Source organism: Petromyzon marinus, chromosome 52 (genome assembly GCF_048934315.1).
Source record: "Petromyzon marinus isolate PM22_M1 ecotype Great Lakes invasive population chromosome 52, UKy_Petmar_22M1.pri1.0, whole genome shotgun sequence".
In the NCBI taxonomy this organism is placed as follows: domain Eukaryota; kingdom Metazoa; phylum Chordata; class Hyperoartia; order Petromyzontiformes; family Petromyzontidae; genus Petromyzon; species Petromyzon marinus.
Genome location: NC_133718.1, coordinates 3,020,526 through 3,040,609, shown reverse-complemented (window position 1 = coordinate 3,040,609; position 20,084 = coordinate 3,020,526). Strand labels below are relative to the sequence as shown.

At 52.0% G+C, this 20,084-nt stretch overlaps 1 protein-coding gene across 5 annotated transcripts in view; it reads right to left on the bottom strand.

Annotated features, from left to right (window-relative positions):
- Positions 1-20,084, bottom strand: part of LOC116953529 (rho guanine nucleotide exchange factor 18-like) — a 166,045-nt gene that overhangs the window by 7,929 nt on the left and 138,032 nt on the right. For all 5 annotated transcript variants that reach the window (XM_032973801.2, XM_032973802.2, XM_032973806.2 and 2 more), the window contains 13 exons: positions 14,370-14,528; positions 10,079-10,285; positions 9,749-9,858; positions 9,424-9,546; positions 8,496-8,613; positions 7,662-7,904; positions 6,920-6,996; positions 6,142-6,314; positions 5,463-5,530; positions 4,746-4,916; positions 2,835-2,996; positions 1,647-1,855; positions 129-176 (listed from right to left, as the gene is read on the bottom strand). In XM_032973801.2, the coding sequence (XP_032829692.1) occupies positions 129-176; positions 1,647-1,855; positions 2,835-2,996; positions 4,746-4,916; positions 5,463-5,530; positions 6,142-6,314; positions 6,920-6,996; positions 7,662-7,904; positions 8,496-8,613; positions 9,424-9,546; positions 9,749-9,858; positions 10,079-10,285; positions 14,370-14,528 (1,868 nt within the window). The remainder of the gene's footprint in view (positions 1-128; positions 177-1,646; positions 1,856-2,834; positions 2,997-4,745; positions 4,917-5,462; positions 5,531-6,141; positions 6,315-6,919; positions 6,997-7,661; positions 7,905-8,495; positions 8,614-9,423; positions 9,547-9,748; positions 9,859-10,078; positions 10,286-14,369; positions 14,529-20,084) is intronic.

Genomic DNA, 20,084 nt, shown 5'->3' with positions numbered 1-20,084 from the left:
GCGTTTGTACGCGAGGCCGGTGTCGCCAGGGACAAGCAACGCGCCCCAACGTGCCCCACGTGACCCACGTGACCCCTGTTCGTCGCGGAACACCGTGTGGCGTGCACGCCGATCGTTTTCCTTCTCACCTTCAGGATGTCCACCAGGCCCTTGAGCTTGACGACGTGCATCAGCAGCTGGAGCAGAGGAGGAAACGGGGCACACTTTTTACATTCAATCCACTGCTGGACGAAGCCCCCCGCCCCCGCCCCCCCCACCGCCACGTCGAGTTGCGGGATTTTGTTTGACCATACTTCACCGTTCTGGTCAATGCGGCTTGGCGAAAAGGAGGCACCCAGGACCGGTTCGGATGTCACTCACCACCGATGTTAGCCTCGGCTGGAAATTTGAAGCGGGTCACGAGTTTCACAGCGCAACGCTGCTACGACTGTGCCAAAACCCTTCCACCTCTCAGCGCCACGGTTAACAATCAGAGCCCTCCGTCAGTGCACTCGCTGGATGAAGGCCTCCCCCCCACCGCATGCTTGGCATTGCGGGCGTTGTTTTCCTTGAACATACTTCACCCGCGCTCGTTAAGAGTGGGTTGATGAAGGGAGGGAGGGGGAGGCCCAGAACCAGCTCAACGATAGCTCACGTCTGACGTGGCCGTGGCTGAGAATCGTACCCCTGGGTTCGTCCGAGTCCACGGAGCTGCGTTTAAGCACAGCGGGGCATCAGTTGGCCCAGTGGTTCGTAACCTTCACTGCAGCCTTGCAGTGCTTTGGTTCTCAACCGTAAAACAATGTTTCATGTGAATAAATACACAGGGTTTGATGAAATAAAGTAAGTTGTTACTTACGTGCCCGTGCTAAATTTGTGTTTTCGATTATTTACCCTCTAAAAAAAAAATCTGCCCGTGTCTTGCACCCCCAGAAAGGGCATCTCGCACCCCCATGGGGTGCGTGTACCCCAGGTTAGGAATAGCCGAGTAAGCCCAAACGCGTCCGTGCTGCTCAATCACCAACCTCGTGCTTTTATATGTTTACGTTCACGATCACTTTGTGAGTTGGACATCAACAAATAAACCGGGACAAGCAACTTCTGGCTTTGTGTAAGGGTGCGTGCAAGGGCGGCCAAGAACCTTATTTGCACGTTAGGTTAAGCAACTTGCAAGCTCGTAAGAGAACACGGCAGGGAAGTATGTAATAATAATATACAATTTACACTTGCAAAGCGCGTTTCACCCAGAGGTCGCAAGGCCCTGCACAGAGCTAAAAGCACGTAAGTTAATAACTAACGCAATTCTCAAACCTAATATAAGCGCGCAGGCTCATGATTTAACAGCAGCTACAAATAACCCCCCTCTCCTCACACTCTCAAAACAAACAACATTAACAAGGAGAAAAAGCTTTTAAGAAAAAAAAATGTCTTAGCAATGTAGTCAGGAAAAGGAGGCTGTGATGGTGGGACGCGTGTGCAGGGTGTAGGAGGAGGGCCAGAGAGGGTGGAATACTCTGAGAGAGAACCTCGAAGGCCTGGTGCCATCTTTACCACTCGAACGGAACGAATGAAGGGATGGCGGCGGTGTGGCGGCATCAACGGCACTGCCCCCCCCCCCAATGACTTCTCGGCCTCGATTTTAAAGCAACTTCAACTTTGACACTCACCGCCTGCGGGTCCAGTGAAGAGCAGAGCTCGGCTCCGGCGCAAGCGTCGCCAGTGTCAGGCTCTGCCGAGGAGGAGGAGGACGAGCAGGAGGCATCGGTGCCATTGCGGCGCCCGCCGGACTTCACCGAGTCCTTGAACTCGGGCGGGGGATCGTAGATTTGGGTCTCGGTGGTCAGGGACAATCGGTGAGGAGCGGCCAGCCCTGGCACTGCGCAAGGAGGACACGGCGACGGGGCTTTGTTACCGACATTTACTGCCGGCGAGCGTCGGAGCGCCGAGGGGTCCGGTCCATCCCGAACGCGCCGCGCTGACCGCACGCGCTAAGCCCCTTTTGGAGGTACGACGACAACGCCGCGCTGCATTAAGCCTGTTGGAAAACTGGCTCGGACTCAAGGATGGGTCCCGAACATCTACCACTGGTAACTGGGCCCAGGTCTTCAGGCCGGAGACCCTGAAAGTTGCGCTGGCTTGCTAGCTATCATCATCTATCCGCTGCTGGATGAAGGCCTTCCGAAGCTGCCGCCATCCGTCAATGTACCGCGACGCAACGATCCAGCCGGCAACCTGCGCACGGGCCGATTGCATCGCTCCGATTGCATCGCTCCGATTGCATCGCTCCGATTGCATCGCTCCGATTGCATCGCTCAGATTGCATCGCTCCGCTGCTTGCGTTGTTCATCTTTAATACGTACACTTATTCAGCAGTCATATTCCGATCGTGTCCCCCGTGCTCATCATGTGTTCACGAACTAAAGACAGGCGTTCACTGCGAGGCTCCTGGAAGGCGGCAGCGTAAGTAACATTGCGTGACCAGGAATGCAATGCTCATGTTGCATTGAGGCTCACGGAGTGAACGGAACGAATGAACCCCTGGCGACTTAACTCAGAAACCGATCCGTTTTTGTGGTCTCGTTTTTGTCCGCTTCTTTGAATTGTTGTAAAAAACAGAAAAAAAAAATTCAATCAGTTTCATATGTAGATGTGTTCGCTCCATTTGGCTGAATGTAAAGGCTAGCGCGGCGTTTTGTTTAAATAACAGTAACCCCTCCCGTATCGTCAGTGTAACGCCCGAAATTTAAATCGGCGACTCTACAGAGGTCATTACGACCAGAGGGGGGCGCCACGGATCCTTTCGTGGGGCCGGCGTGCGGAATGCTCGTGGTGGGGGGGGGGGGGCCCCCACTCACGCTCGTCACGGCAGTCGAAGGCTGAGAAGGTGCCGGAGCGTCGGGGCGGCGGCGGCGTGCTCACGGAGGTCGCTTCGGGGCAGCTCACCACGCTGCCGTGCCGCGACGGCACGGCAGAGGGCGGCAGCAGTGGCGAGCTCACCAGCTCCTCCAGGGCTTGCACTGAGCACGCGCGGAGACGGCGGAGACAGTGGAGACAGCGGAGACAGCGTCACACGGAGACAGCGTCACACGGAGACAGCGTCACACGGAGACAGCGTCACACGGAGACAGCGTCACGCGGAGACATCGCACGGAGACATCACACGGAGACATCGCTAGGAGACATCACACGGAGACATCACACAGAGACATCACACGGAGACATCGCATGGAGACATCGCACGGAGACATCGCACGGAGACATCGCCAGGACACATCACGCGGAGACATCACACGGAGACATCGCCAGGAGACATCACACGGAGACATCGCACGGAGACATCACACAGAGACATCACACAGAGACATCACGGAGACATCACACAGAGACATCGCACAGAGACATCACACAGAGACATCACACAGAGACATCACGGAGACATCACACGGAGACATCACACGGAGACATCACACAGAGACATCACACAGAGACATCACACAGAGACATCACACGGAGACATCACACGGAGACATCACACAGAGACATCACACGGAGACATCACACGGAGACATCACACGGAGACATCACACAGCGACATCACACGGAGACATCACACGGAGACATCACACGGAGACATCACGCGGAGACATCGCCAGGAGACATCACGCGGAGACATCGCCAGGAGACATCACGCGGAGACATCGCCAGGAGACATCGCCAGGAGACATCACACGGAGACATCGCCAGGAGACATCACACGGAGACATCACGTGGAGACATCGCCAGGAGACATCACACAGAGACATCGCACAGAGACATCACGCGGAGACATCACACAGAGACATCACACGGAGACATCACACAGAGACATCACACGGAGACATCACACAGAGACATCACACAGAGACATCACACGGAGACATCGCCAGGAGACATCACGGAGACATCGCCAGGAGACATCACACGGAGACATCGCACGGAGACATCACACAGAGACATCACACAGAGACATCGCACGGAGACATCACACAGAGACATCACACAGAGACATCACACAGAGACATCGCCAGGAGACATCGCGCGGAGACATCACACAGAGACATCGCATGGAGACATCGCATGGAGACGTCACACGGAGACATCACACAGAGACATCGCCAGGAGACATCACACGGAGACATCACACGGAGACATCGCGCGGAGACATCGCGTGGAGACGAACCGGCCAAATGTTTTTCGAGTGGCCGTAGGAGGAGGCATACACAGAACAGACAAACTCTGCGCACTTCGGATTTCCGCTCCGCTTCCGTTGGTCAATAAAGTCTTCGTGAGTTGTGGCTGATGCTGCTGATGCTGCTGCTCAAGCGACACCGAGAGAAGGAAGCAAAGGAAGCGGAGGGAGCCAGCGTACGAGGCGGCGGAGATGAAATGACAGAGGTAGCGGAGATGAAAATCACAGAGGCCACTGCTGGTCAAGAACCACTCGGAGAAGAAACTAATGACTTGGTGATCCTGCGCTGCGTTGGCAGTGGTGCATAAGCAGTCAACAACCCGGCACCTTCCATTAGCACGGTCAGCTATGTACGTGGCGCAATAAATTAAACGTATACACACACACCGAGTTTAATCACAGACGGCTGCCTATATTCAAAACAAGAACCTCGGTGGTGCCAACCTCGGCCTTTATAACCACCGGGCCCCTCCAGCACACGTTGACTTGGCGGGGGGGGGAGGGGAAGAGTGGGCGCCAGCGGCGGGGAGTTCGGCACCTTCCTGGGCGATCTGCGCGACGATCGGCTCAGCCTTGGGAGGCTCCGTGGCATCGGCGCGGAGCAGCGCCCTGGTGCCGAAGACCACTTCGCCCCCGCTCATCTCGCCGTAGATTCGCAACTTCTCTTCCACGCTGCTGCCCACGCGCTGGTCCAACTCGAGCAGCCGCTCTGGGAGACAGTTCAAACGTCGTCGTCGTCGTCATCATCATAGTCAAGATCGTCGTCTTGTTACCATTATCATGATCATCTCGTCATAATAAGCATCTCATCCTCATCATTCTGTCGCCACTGTCATCATCATTAATCAATATCGTCGTCAGAGTCTTCGTCGTCATCATCTTTAGCATCTCATCATCATCATCACCACCATCACCATGCCAAAAGTTCTGCCCGTAAGCCAATGCCGATAATTCAGATCTACGGTTTAACCTGCAAATAATGCGAGCTGGCCTCGTGAGAAATACATCCACCTTACAATAGAATGGTCATTAATTATACTGCTCCTGCTGCTGACGATGGTGGTGGTGATGTTAATGAAGATGAATTGTGCTCCTGCCGCTACTGCTGTGGACGCTCCTCCTGCTGACGATTTTGATGACAACGATGCCACCAACACTCCAGATGATGACGACGTGATAACAATGGCGCCTCTGATTATGATAACGCTTTCTTTCCCGACGACGCCGATGGTGGCGTTTGCTGCCTACGTCTCACCGCAGAAATGTTTGAGCCGAGTCGTTTCCTCCAATTCTGCGGTGGCACAAACCGTATCCTCTGTGCAGCTGCGGGGGGGGGGGGGGGGTGGTGGTGTGGACACACAGCAGAAAGGACAGGTTATAGACTCGAAATGCCGATATCTAATGATGCCGTAATCTTGGGCTCACGGACCAGCACCACCACCACCACCACCAAGCACCGGTGGTGGCGCGGTTTAACCACGGCACCGGTGCCGCAACTAGCACCGCTGCGAGCGCTCGGACCAGGGGTGGGTGCCCGACGGCCGCGACTTCACCCTCACGCGGTCCCCCGTGGCTGCGCGAGGCCCTACACCTCACGGCGACTAGCGCGGTTACGGTGCGAGAGAAGTTCAACACGCGTGCATACAAACTTTATGCAATGCCGCAAGCATCACTGAGGTGCGTGCGTCACCAAAACGTGTTTTGGGGCCTGTTTCAGCTTTTGGTTCGTCACGCTGAGCCCGTGTGCTGCTCTCCAGTTTCATGGGTGAAAAGTGGGCTGGGTTTTGCCCAATCTTGGCCTAGCTGGCGCGACAAACTTAATCAATAATCAATGATTTAAAGAAAGGCACGTCCACCCCCCCCGCCCCCATCAGAGGGGAGAGATTTCCTGCGGCGCGGTTTTGACAAATCGACGGCGGCGCGGTTAGACCCACCACTCGACCGCCGAGCGGATTCGCTGGATCCAGACGTCGCGCGACTCCCGAGAGCGCAGGTTCAGCTTGTACATCTCCGGGTTGGAGGCGCTGATGAGGAACATCTCAGACTCCTCCAGCGCCACCTCGCGCACAATCAGCCTGTGCAGCGCCAGCACCGCCGCCTTCTGGTCCTGGGGTCGGGGCGGGGGAGGGGGCGGGGGGCGAGGGCGAGGGCGAGGGTCGCCACAGAGGAGATGGAGCACTCGGCCGGTTGTGGTCGGCCGGGAGTGTCGCTGGAGGTGGCGCCCGCCTGCCCGCAAGCGGGGGGCCTCCGGAAGCGGCCCCCCGGCGGATCGTGCAGAGGCCATCGTGCCCACAGACGGCAAGGAGGGGGGAGAACCGCCGCCTACCGGCTCGCGTCGTCGCCGCCGTTCCGATGACGTACGCGTACGGAATGGAAACAAAAGAAAAAAAGTAATATCTTTATCGGTACCGGGGCTCCCACAAGGCCGTGCGGGCAGGGAGTGTGGCACAGTTTTAGCGCCAGCTATCATAGAGTGCCGGTCGTGTTGCCACGGTTCCCTGCGGTGAGTAGTGTCTTAAAAGAACAACGGCGCTACGCCTCCCGAAATAAAATTAACACGAACCGCTTGCACGTTCCGAGATTCAGCGGTCAACGGGACTCTACCCTGCAACTCGCAGACATCTCGGAACGGGAAAGGGTTAACAGCTATGGTCATTATCTAAGTAGATGAGCGTGTGTGTTGCGTGTGTGTGCACGCTGCTCAAGACTCACCAGGGAGGCGAAGACGTATTTCTGATCCTTTTCTTGAAGGAAAATTAAGACATCCGTCATCAACAGGACCCAGACCTCTGCAAAATAGAGACGTTTATGTCAGGATATATGCTGCTGGGGATGATGCTCATGCTTTTAACACTACCAATAGTGATCAATTGTGGAGACAGATACTAATGATGATGATAACGACGATGATGATGGTGATGATGATGATGAGTGATCTCAATATAATTCTGGTGGTCAATATAATAAACGATATAACGAGTGAAAGCGACAGCTCTTAGGCTGATGACGTAAACAACTTTTGCTCCTGACGACGATGTCAACGATTCTACTCATGACACCGACACCAATGATGCTGATGATGATGATGGTGTTGTTGTTCATGATAGCAGCAACCGCGAGTCATTGATTTTATTGGCTCAGATCGCGTGAGTAGAATGTGTGTCACAATAACGATGCTGCTGCTGCTGCTGCAGACACGAATATTGCTGCTTGGGATAATGACGATGATGACGATGATGGCAGCGGCGATGATGCCGATGAGAACTGAACGCTGCGGGCCACCGACACCCAACGCCGATATTGACAAACGACGATGAGGATGACGACACGCGCGGCAGTGACGATGAGGGCGATCATGCGGGCGACGAGGGCGGCGACGCGGGCGACAAGGGTGACGAGGAGGGCGACGAGGAGGAGGAGGAGGAGGGCGACGGGGGCGACGCGCTGTGCCCACCCTTGTTCCTCCCGGCGGCCGTCTTCCACTGGACGGAGCCCTCGTGCAGGAGGCGCCGCACAGGCGAGGCGAGGTCGCGGCGCAGGAAGGGGCGGCCGTTGATGCGGCTCTGGGAGCGCGAGTCGACGCGCATCGCCACGGAGCACTGGCGCTCGCGCTCACGCACGCGCGCGTCCACGCCCGACACCGCGTCCTTCACCAGCACCAGCGCTCGCGACAGCTCCGCGTGCTCCTCCGGGTCGTCTGACGTACGGAGGGGACGGGGCCCGGAGGGGACGGACGAGAGGGTAGATGGGCAGATGGAGAGAGGGAGGGGGACAAAGGAGTGAATGGACGGTGGCTTGAGTGAACAAAGCAACTCAATCAAATTATTTCACGTGCCAATATCGCCCTCAACAAAGTGGGCATCGGTGCGCATCACAGCGGAACGGGAACGGCATACGGGAGGGGGCACGGAGCGACAGGAATGAGAAAAGAGAAACCCGTCAGGACCTCGGCGGCCAACACCGACCGAGAAAAGTAAACTGCAACCGGTAATTTGGCGAGCGAGGGTACGCGCAAGATATTCAGCAGGCGGGCGGAGTTGTTGAGAACAGCGAGTTGTTGAGTTAGGGAGTGGCCGAGCGAGTGGGCAGCGGGGGAGGGGGGGGTTAAGTGACCGCTCACTCGGGGTTCCCTAATGCGACAAAGATCGCTCCAGTGTGATAGTCCGCTTAAACTAACGTGGAGGAAGCAGCAGAGGTAATTAACTTCACGGTGTGTATGAAACGTGCGCGTTTGAGGCCGGAGGAATTTCGGTGAAGGAGGAGAGGGGGGGGGGGGTTGTTCTCTGACCTTTTGTGTGCTTGAGGATCTCGGCGATCAGGACGGGGTATTTCGTGATCCTCTGGGTCACGAGGAGGATGCACTCCGGAACCCCCAGCCTCCGAGTGTTGGGATTCATGCTCTGCTTCTGTGACCCACAACAGCAAAAGACTGACCTCAGTTTATGAGCTCTACACGGGGTTTTTGTTTTATTTTAAATCGAACTAAGGATGAAAGCATTTATACGTTAGCGCTTCTCCCTCTGTAGGTCCCTCTGTATGTCCGTCTGAATGTCCGCCTGTACGTCCGCCTGTACGTCCGCCTGTACGTCCGCGTGTACGCCCGCCTGTACGTTCGCGCGTACGTTCGTGCGTACGTCCGCGCAATACGTCCGCGCATACGTCCGCGCGTACGTTCGCCTGTATGTCCGCCTGTATGTCCGTATGTATGTCCGTATGTATGTCCGCCTGTATGTCCGTATGTATGTCCGTATGTATGTCCGCCTGTAAGTCCGCCTGTACGTCCGTCTGTATGTCCGTCTGTACGTCCGCCTGTACGTCTGACTGTATGTCCGCCTGTACGTCCGTCTGTATGTCCGTCTGTACGTCCGCCTGTACGTCTGCCTGTATGTCCGTCTGTATGTCCGTCTGTCTGTAATGGGGGTGGGGAGACACGGTCCCTCACAAAACCGACACCCAATATGGAGAAATCGTTGCAATAAAGTTCTGTTGATGTTAGGAAGTTATCTTCATGAAAACTGGCCAAATTGACACTCGACAAACATCACTCACACGACCAGGGGTCTCTTCACCATCACTCACACGTTCACGAGTGTCCTCACCATCACTCACGCGTTCACGATTCTCTCCTCACCGTCACTCACGCGTTCGGGAGTCTCTCCTCACCATCACTCACGCGTTCACCAGTCTCTCCTCACCATCACTCACGCGTTCCTCACCATGACGAAGGATTGGAAGGCCTTGCGGCTGAGCTGCTCCTTGTAGAGGCTCACGGCCTCCTTCTGCCTCCCGCAGAACTCCCCGTACACGTTCACCAGCCTCTCCGCGCTCGCGTCTGAGAACTGAGACAACACGCCTTGCTGAGCCCGCGCGTCCCACCGCGGGATCGACGGATCGACGTCTCGCTCGACTGTTCCTCTCTCCGGCTCGCGCGCCGGAACACGGCGACGGGCGTGCCGCAGCCTGAGCGAGGGGTGTGCTGGGTGTGGCGTGCCGGGGGCGGGCGGCGAGCTGCGGCGATAGCAAACCCGACAGCAGGCGTACCTGTTGCACCAGCAACTCGCCGATGCGATTGATGACGAAGTTTTTCCCATCGCCGGCGCCAGCGAGGCTTCCGTTGGTTTGCGCACCGCCGCCACCGCCAATACCGCCGCCTAGGGTCGCCGGGATATAATTGATCAGCATCGTGATTATTATTCACGGAAACGATCCAATCCAATAGTTTCACGATCATCGTTCCCCACCGCCAACCTCTGCAGGACCCTCCCCTCCCTCCCGAGCCTCCCACGCTCGGTGGCGAGGCTCTCCTGCCTGCACAAGACCACGCAGCAGCGTCAACATCGTCAGCATCGTCGTCGTGCGGAGACTCCCCACCTCCGCCGGTGTCCTCCAGCGCGCGCCGCCGGCACTCGCACAGCGCGGCCAGGAAGGCCTCGTGGAGCTCGCGGAGGTCGGCGAGGCGAGGGAACATGCCGTCGATGGTGCCGCCCTCCAGCGCGGCCTCCTCCCGCATGCCGCGCGCGAACACGTCGCTCATGATGTGCAGCGTGCGCACGTGGTGGATCTCCGTCAGCATCAGCTCTGCGGCGCCGATGGGTGCGGGGGGGTGGGTGGGGCGGCGGAGAGGTCACGGGGGGAGAGGTCACGGGGGGAGAGGTCACGGGGGGAGAGGTCATGGGGGGAGAGGTCACGGGGGGAGAGGTCATGGGGGGAGAGGTCGGGAGGAGATGTTGGGGCAAGGCAGACATCAGGAGGAGAGTGAGCGGGGGAGGTTGGGAGGAAAAGAGAGCGCCTCTAATTAGCACGGTTGGCTATGTTGGCTAGGTACGGTGCGAAATAAGTTCAACGTACACACAGGGCGAGGGGTGGATCGAGTATGCAGATCCACGGCCTCCACTGGTGCGGACCTGCCCATCAGCGGCGGTGCCTCTCTACATTTACAACCAACGCCAACTCCACGAGGGTCTCTGTGTGAGTTTGTGGGTCTCTATGTGAGTCCCTGTGGGTCTCTGTGTGAGTCTGTGGGTCTCTGTGTGAGTCTGTGGGTCTCTACGTGAGTCTGTGAGTCTCTGTGTGAGTCTGTGGGTCTCTGTGCGAGTCTGTGGGTCTCTGTGTGAGTCTGTGGGTCTCTATGTGAGTCTGTGGGTCTCTATGTGAGTCTGTGGGTCTCTATGTGAGTCTGTGAGTCTCTGTGTGAGTCTGTGGGTCTCTGTGCGAGTCTGTGGGTCTCTACGTGAGTCTGTGGGTCTCTATGCGAGTCTGTGGGGCTCTGTGTGAGTCTGTGGGTCTCTGTGTGAGTCTGTGGGTCTCTATGCGAGTCCCTGTGGGTCTCTATGCGAGTCTGTGAGTCTCTATGTGAGTCTGTGGGTCTCTGTGTGAGTCTGTGAGTCTCTGTGTGAGTCTGTGGGTCTCTACGTGAGTCTGTGAGTCTCTGTGTGAGTCTGTGGGTCTCTGTGCGAGTCTGTGGGTCTCTGTGTGAGTCTGTGGGTCTCTGCGTGAGTATGTGGGTCTCTATGTGAGTCTGTGGGTCTCTATGTGAGTCTGTGGGTCTCTATGTGAGTCTGTGGGTCTCTATGTGAGTCTGTGGGTCTCTATGTGAGTCTGTGAGTCTCTGTGTGAGTCTGTGGGTCTCTGTGCGAGTCTGTGGGTCTCTACGTGAGTCTGTGGGTCTCTATGCGAGTCTGTGGGGCTCTGTGTGAGTCTGTGGGTCTCTGTGTGAGTCTGTGGGTCTCTATGCGAGTCCCTGTGGGTCTCTATGCGAGTCTGTGAGTCTCTATGTGAGTCTGTGGGTCTCTGTGTGAGTCTGTGGGTCTCTATGTGAGTCTGTGGGTCTCTATGTGAGTTTGTGAGTCTCCACGTGAGTCTGTGAGTCTATACGTGAATCTGTGAGTCTCTATGTGAGTCTGTGGGTCTCTATGTGAGTCTGTGGGTCTCTGTGTGAGTCTGTGAGTCTCTGTGTGAGTCTGTGGGTCTCTGTGTGAGTCTGTGGGTCTCTACGTGAGTCTGTGAGTCTCTGTGTGAGTCTGTGAGTCTCTGTGTGAGTCTGTGGGTCTCTGTGTGAGTCTGTGGGTCTCTATGCGAGTCTGTGGGTCTCTATGTCAGTCTGTGGGTCTCTATGTGAGTCTGTGGGTCTCTATGTGAGTCTGTGGGTCTCTGTGTGAGTATGTGGGTCTGTGTGAGTCTGTGAGTCTCTACGTGAGTCTGTGAATCTCTACGTGAGTCTGTGGGTCTCTGTGCGAGTCTGTGGGTCTCTATGTGAGTCTGTGGGTCTCTATGTCAGTCTGTGGGTCTCTATGTGAGTCTGTGAGTCTCTATGTGAGTCTGTGGGTCTCTATGCGAGTCCGTGGGTCTCTATGTGAGTCTGTGGGTCTCTATGCGAGTCCCTGTAGGTCTCTACGCGAGTCTGTGAGTCTCTATGTGAGTCTGTGGGTCTCTATGCGAGTCCCTGTGGGTCTCTATGTGAGTCTGTGGGTCTCTATGCGAGTCTGTGGGTCTCTATGTGAGTCTGTGGGGCTCTATGTGAGTCTGTGGGTCTCTATGTGAGGCTGTGAGTCTCTACGTGAGTCTGTGGGTCTCTGTGTGAGTCTGTGGGTCTCTATGCGAGTCTGTGGGTCTCTATGTGAGTCTGTGAGTCTCTATGCGAGTCTGTGGGTCTCTATGTGAGTCTGTGGGTCTCTATGCGAGTCCCTGTAGGTCTCTACGCGAGTCTGTGAGTCTCTATGTGAGTCTGTGGGTCTCTATGCGAGTCCCTGTGGGTCTCTATGTGAGTCTGTGGGTCTCTATGCGAGTCTGTGGGTCTCTATGTGAGTCTGTGGGGCTCTATGTGAGTCTGTGGGTCTCTATGTGAGGCTGTGAGTCTCTACGTGAGTCTGTGGGTCTCTGTGTGAGTCTGTGGGTCTCTATGCGAGTCTGTGGGTCTCTATGTGAGTCTGTGAGTCTCTATGCGAGTCTGTGGGTCTCTGTGTGAGTCTGTCTATGTGAGCTTGTGGGTCTCTATGCGAGTCTGTGAGTCTCTATGTGAGTCTGTGGGTCTCTATGTGAGTCTGTGGGTCTCTATGTGAGTCGTGGGTCTCTATGTGAGTCTGTGGGTCTATGTGAGTCTGTGGGTCTCTATGCGAGTCCCTGTGGGTCTCTATGCGAGTCTGTGAGTCTCTATGCGAGTCTGTGGGTCTCTGCGAGTCTGTGGGTCTCTATGTGAGTCTGCGGATCTCTATGCGAGTCTGTGGGCCTCTATGTGAGTTTGTGGGTCTCTATGTGAGTTTGTGGGTCTCTATGTGAGTCTGTGGGTCTCTGTGTGAGTCTGTGGGTCTCTATGTGAGTCTGTGAGTCTCTATGTGAGTCTGTGGGTCTCTATGTGAGTCTGTGAGTCTCTATGTGAGTCTGTGGGTCTCTATGTGAGTCTGTGGGTCTCTATGTGAGTCTGTGGGTCTCTATGTGAGTCTGTGGGTCTCTATGTGAGTCTGTGAGTCTCTATGCGAGTCTGTGGGTCTCTGCGAGTCTGTGGGTCTCTATGTGAGTCTGCGGATCTCTATGCGAGTCTGTGGGGCTCTATGTGAGTTTGTGGGTCTCTATGTGAGTTTGTGGGTCTCTATGTGAGTCTGTGGGTCTCTGTGTGAGTCTGTGGGTCTCTATGTGAGTCTGTGAGTCTCTACGTGAGTCTGTGAGTCTCTATGTGAGTCTGTGGATCTCTACGTGAGTCTGTGGGTCTCTATGTGAGTTTGTGGGTCTCTATGTGAGTTTGTGGGTCTCTTTGTGAGTTTGTGGGTCTCTTTATGTGTATTGGGTCTCAGGTTATAGGTCTCTATGTGAGGTTATGAGTCGTAGGTTATGGGTCTATGTAGGTATATGGGTCTGTATGTGATTATATAGGTCTCTATGCGAGGTTATTGGTTTCTATATGAGTATATGGGTGTCTATATGAGTATGTCTCTATGTGAGGAAATGGGCCTCTATCCTCACTGTTTCTCTACAGAGTTTTGAGATGTGGTCGAGTTTGGACACTGGGTAATCCACATTGTACAGCCTTGTAAAGTGGCTTGAGGAACAATTAACTAACATGAAAACCAACTGGAGTAATTAAACAATCAAAAAAAAAACAAAGCAGATACAGTATACAAATATAAACAACGGTAATCGATTAAAACAAAATTGAAAAAAATCAGGAGCAACAATTTGATGTGCATTCGAGACAAAAACTAAAAAGAGGCATCCGCGTGTCTCCCTCAGACGCTGATAACATGTGTCAGGGAGCTGAACCAGAACATTGGAGGCCCTGGGTTCAAGCCCTGGGGCTGGGTGTCTATTTGGGGGGGGGGGTGATTGCCTGGGCTGGGCCCACTGAGCTGGAACATTTGAGGTCGTAGGATCAATCCCTAGGCGGCCTCGGTTTTCCGGTTTTCCCTCTCGCTCTCTTCACCTGTCAAAGCATCGAGCCGGAACATTTCCAGGCCAGGCTTCAGCAACCTCAGGGGAGGGGGCGGGGGGAGTGGGGGGCTGTGCGTCTCTCGGGGGGGGGGGGGGAAACGCCCCTCTAGTGGAGGCACCGGGCACTCGAATCCCGGGTCGGTTTCCAGGTTGGCTTTATTCAAATTTTACACCGGCGTCATATTTTTTAAAAAGCGCAATTTGACACGAGCGCCGCCCGCCGGACCTCCGGCCCTCTCACCGTAGATGACGTCCTGGCGCTTGACGGTGCTGGGCTCCAGCTGCTTGAGGAAGGCGGGCGTGACGGCGCGGCTCCACGACTCCACGTCAAACCCCTCGGGGTCGGTGACGTCCGGCGAACGCAGGGGGCCGCTGGCATCCACCACGTCGCATTCCAGCGCTGCCACGTTCACGGTTACAACGCAGTCAGCAACAACAACAACAACAACGATGTCAACAATGTCAGCAGCAACAACAATGATGTCAACGGCAATGAGGTCATCAACAAGAACCACGTCGTTAACCACAACGACGACGTCAACAAAAACGTCAACAACAACCATGAACGGTCAAAAAACGCAGCCAACCCCTTATCAGTGCCTACCTCATTACAGACCAATTCACACCTTACTGGTCACCCCGTACCCCTTACAAACCTCAACGTTCATCCTACCGAGTCCCATGACAAGGGAGAAACACAATCAAATAAACTTTTGTTTTTATTTGCCCGTATTGAAACGGCTTTACGCCGTACGGACCTGAATACTCAATTTCCCTGTACAAGAATAGGGGTGAACCACATGGGCTGACAGCTTTGCCACTCCGTCAAACTGCAGAGTAAGGAGATACGATAGCATCAGACTGCACCTGGTCAAGGAACAAATGCATTGGTGTCCATTGCATTAGCTCTCATGAGCCATGTAATTCAACGGGCACAACCACAGTCCTCCATAATAGTTTTTTTGGGTTGGATCGCATAAATATGTGTCGTTAAAACCCGCCACCACCCGACACAGCCAACTGGTAAGGGTTGTCACGTAAACAGAACGTGGCCAATTCGTCACGTGTACAGCACTAGTGTATAGTGACGTGTATAGTGTAGTGTATAGTGTAGTATACCAGTACAGCACTAACCGGTGTGTTGGAGAGCCAAGCCACAACATTTACAATCTGAGTAACGACGTTTCGCCAGTAATTACAACCGGCTTCATCAGGCGACAGCCAGACTTGTGGAGAAGTCCACCTGTTCCGTTCCTTATATAGCGGCGTAGATGTGGTGACCACGCTTCTGCGCTCTTGCGCAAAGTGGGGGGCGGGGGTATTACTGCGGCAACGTACATTATGCATGATGTTGCGTGGTGGCGGGTTTTAACGACACATTTATATATTTACGCGATCTAACCCAAAAAAAAAACCTCCATTATGGATGATATTGGTGGTGGAAGCCTACGTGTTAAACTAACCACAGTCCTGTTACCTCAGTACCGATTTCTGCTCTGGCCTGTGGGACTTCATGGGCGGCCCGTATAGTGTTTGTATTGTTAGTCTATGGATTGCCTACAGGTGAATATAAAGTGTGCGCCGTCATTATACCAGCGACGGGTTTGGCTCACGGTAATTTATATCCACAAAATATTGTACGCAAAATGAAGTGCATTATTATTAGGTCTGTCCATTGTATAATTTTCAAAAGAGGCTCACGACATACACCAGGCTATTGTGTATTGTAATGATGATAAGCATGGCCAGTGCCAATAAGCCTAACGAACAGATCACCATGTCAAAGGTCAATTATATTTATACTTTCGATCTCGTTCACAAAAACTACACATCCATAAGCTGACATCATAAGCTACTACGACACATCATAAGCTAACAGGTTTGATTTAACACAGTACATAAAAATTCGTGATCTGATCCCATCTGTGAAGGATGTGATCCCTGACATGCAATACCCCGGTGTCTACAAACTTAGCTGTGTCTGTGGCAGCAGTAACATTGGGGAAACTAAGCGACATGTCTCGGACCGTGTTCGTGAACATAAGGCAGATCTGAAACACGGTAGGACCAATATCTAGGCCATGGCTGATCATTGTTTTAGTGCGGCGGGCTCACACGAAATTGATTTTTCTAAGACGAAGGGACATTGCAAACCCATGAAGCCATCCATGTATATAGACACAGACACAATTTCAACCCGAGAAGATGGGTACAAACTGAGAAATCATTGGAAGGACGTTATTAACCAGTTTAAGGCATAACTGGCTGTGATGTTCCCATCCTACCACCTTCCAATATTAGTTGTTATTTTCAGCTCTCTGATATTTACATTAACAGATTAAATTTCTAACACTAACACAGCTATCTCGCGCGCCATCCTCAAGGTTGCTGGTCGGCGATGTTACATTAACATGCTGATCTCTCACATTAACATGCTCATCTCTCCCAGTAACATGCTCATCTCTCACATTAACATGCTCATCTCTCACATTAACACACTCATCTCTCACATTAACATGCTAATCTCTCACATTAACATGCTCATCTCTCACATTAACATGCTAATCTCTCACATTAACATGCTCATCTCTCACACTAACATGCTCATCTCTCACACTAACATGCTCATCTCTCACATTAACATGCTCATCTCTCACATTAACATGCTCATCTCTCACATTAACATGCTAATCTCTCACATTAACATGCTCATCTCTCACATTAACATGCTCATCTCTCACATTAACATGCTCATCTCTCACACTAACACGCTCATCTCTCACATTAACATGCTCATCTCTCACATTAACATGCTAATCTCTCACATTAACATGCTCATCTCTCACATTAACATGCTCATCTCTCACATTAACATGCTCATCTCTCACACTAACATGCTCATCTCTCACACTAACATGCTCATCTCTCACATTAACATGCTCATCTCTCACATTAACATGCTCATCTCTCACATTAACATGCTAATCTCTCACATTAACATGCTCATCTCTCACATTAACATGCTCATCTCTCACATTAACATGCTCATCTCTCACACTAACATGCTCATCTCTCACATTAACATGCTCATCTCTCACATTAACATGCTCATCTCTCACATTAACATGCTCATCTCTCACATTAACATGCTCATCTCTCACATTAACATGCTCATCTCTCACATTAACATGCTAATCTCTCACATTAACATGCTCATCTCTCACATTAACATGCTCATCTCTCACATTAACATGCTCATCTCTCACACTAACATGCTCATCTCTCACATTAAGATGCTCATCTCTCACATTAACATGCTCATCTCTCACATTAACATGCTCATCTCTCACATTAACATAGCCACCTTGGCATACTCTCCGTGGAGGATGCTCAGCCATCTCACATTAACATGCTCATCTCTCACATTAACATAGCCACTTTGGCACACTCGCCATGGAGGATGCCCAGCAATCTTACATTAACATGCTCATCTCTCACATTAACATGCTCATCTCTCACATTAACATAGCCACCTTGGCACACTCGCCATGGAGGATGCTCAGCAATCTTACATTAACATGCTCATCTCTCACATTAACATGCTCATCTCTCACATTAACATAGCCACCTTGGCACACTCGCCATGGAGGATGCTCAGCAATCTTACATTAACATGCTCATCTCTCACATTAACATAGCCACCTTGACACACTCGCCATGGAGGATGCTCAGCAATCTTACATTAACATGCTCATCTCTCACATTAACATGCTCATCTCTCACATTAACATAGCCACCTTGGCACACCCGCCATGGAGGATGCTCAGCAATCTTACATTAACATGCTCATCTCTCACATTAACATGCTCATCTCTCACATTAACATAGCCACCTTGGCATACTCTCTGTGGAGGATGCTCGGCCATCTCACATTAACATGCTCATCTCTCACATTAACATAGCCACCTTGGCATACTCTCCGTGGAGGATGCTCGGCCATCTCACATTAACATGCTCATCTCTCACATTAACATAGCCACCTTGGCATACTCGCCATGGAGGATGCTCGGCCATCTTACATTAACATGCTCATCTCTCACATTAACATCGCCACCTTGGCATACTCTCCGTGGAGGATGCTCGGCCATCTCACATTAACATGCTCATCTCTCACATTAACATAGCCACCTTGGCATACTCTCCGTGGAGGATGCTCGGCCATCTCACATTAACATGCTCATCTCTCACATTAACATAGCCACCTTGGCATACTCGCCATGGAGGATGCTCGGCCATCTTACATTAACATGCTCATCTCTCACATTAACATAGCCACCTTGGCATACTCGCCGTGGATGATGCTCAGCAATCTTACATTAACATGCTCATCTCTCACATTAACATAGCCACCTTGGCATACTCTCCGTGGAGGATGCTCGGCCATCTCACATTAACATGCTCATCTCTCACATTAACATAGCCACCTTGGCATACTCTCCGTGGAGGATGCTCGGCCATCTCACATTAACATGCTCATCTCTCACATTAACATAGCCACCTTGGCATACTCGCCATGGAGGATGCTCGGCCATCTTACATTAACATGCTCATCTCTCACATTAACATAGCCACCTTGGCATACTCGCCATGGAGGATGCTCGGCCATCTTACATTAACATGCTCATCTCTCACATTAACATGCTCATCTCTCACATTAACATGCTCATCTCTCACATTAACATGCTCATCTCTCACATTAACATGCTCATCTCTCACATTAACATAGCCACCTTGGCATACTCGCCGTGAAGGCCTCACAACGATCTCACATTAACATGATAATTTTTTACCTGGCAGCCCTTTGATTGGTGGAAAGCCCACCACCGCCGCGGTCGCTGCCCACCACTCACATTCTCATTGGCTGCTGACATTTGGGCTACGCCCATTTCAAACCTTTATAAACAGTTTGTCTTTAGAAGCTAACCCACCTTTTCCTGATGACGACCGCTTGTGTTGCGATCGAAACGTCGTAGCTTTTTGAAATTTTTGTTATTTCTTTGAACCTATCTACGTGACTTTACCAAAAGGACCAAAGAAAATAGGTTACTAATGACACTTCATTCATGGAAAATTGTGAAGGGGTCCAGCCAGAGTTCTCCAGATCAACATAAATACTTGCAGATTACCGCCTGCTACAGTAGATGCGGTTATATTTAATAATGGATTATAAACTATAGACCGGTGATACACGATCCACCAACCCTGCCTGCAATGTGTTGGGTTACAGTCACATGACATCATGCCTGCCTGGCAATGAGCCAATAGAAATGAGCCAATAAAAATGAGCCAATAGAAATGAGCCAATAGAAATGAGCCAATATAAATAAGCCAATAGATATTAGACAACAGAAGTGAGAAAATAGATATTAGACAATAGAAGTGAGACAATAGATATTAGACAACAGAAGTGAGACAATAGATATTAGACAACAGAAGTGAGACAATAGATATTAGACAACAGAAGTGAGACAAGATATTAGACAACAGAAGTGAGACAATAGATATTAGACAATAGAAGTGAGACAATAGATATTAGACAACAGAAGTGAGACAATAGATATTAGACAATAGAAGTGAGACAATAGATATTAGATAATAGAAATGAGACAATAGATATTAGACAGCAGAAGTGAGACAAGATATTAGACAACAGAAGTGAGACAATAGATATTAGACAACAGAAGTGAGACAAGATATTAGACAATAGAAGTGAGACAATAGATATTAGACAATAGAAGTGAGACAATAGATATTAGACAACAGAAGTGAGACAAGATATTAGACAATAGAAGTGAGACAATAGATATTAGACAATAGAAGTGAGGCAATAGATATTAGACAACAGAAGTGAGACAATAGATATTAGACAATAGAAGTGAGACAATAGATATTAGAT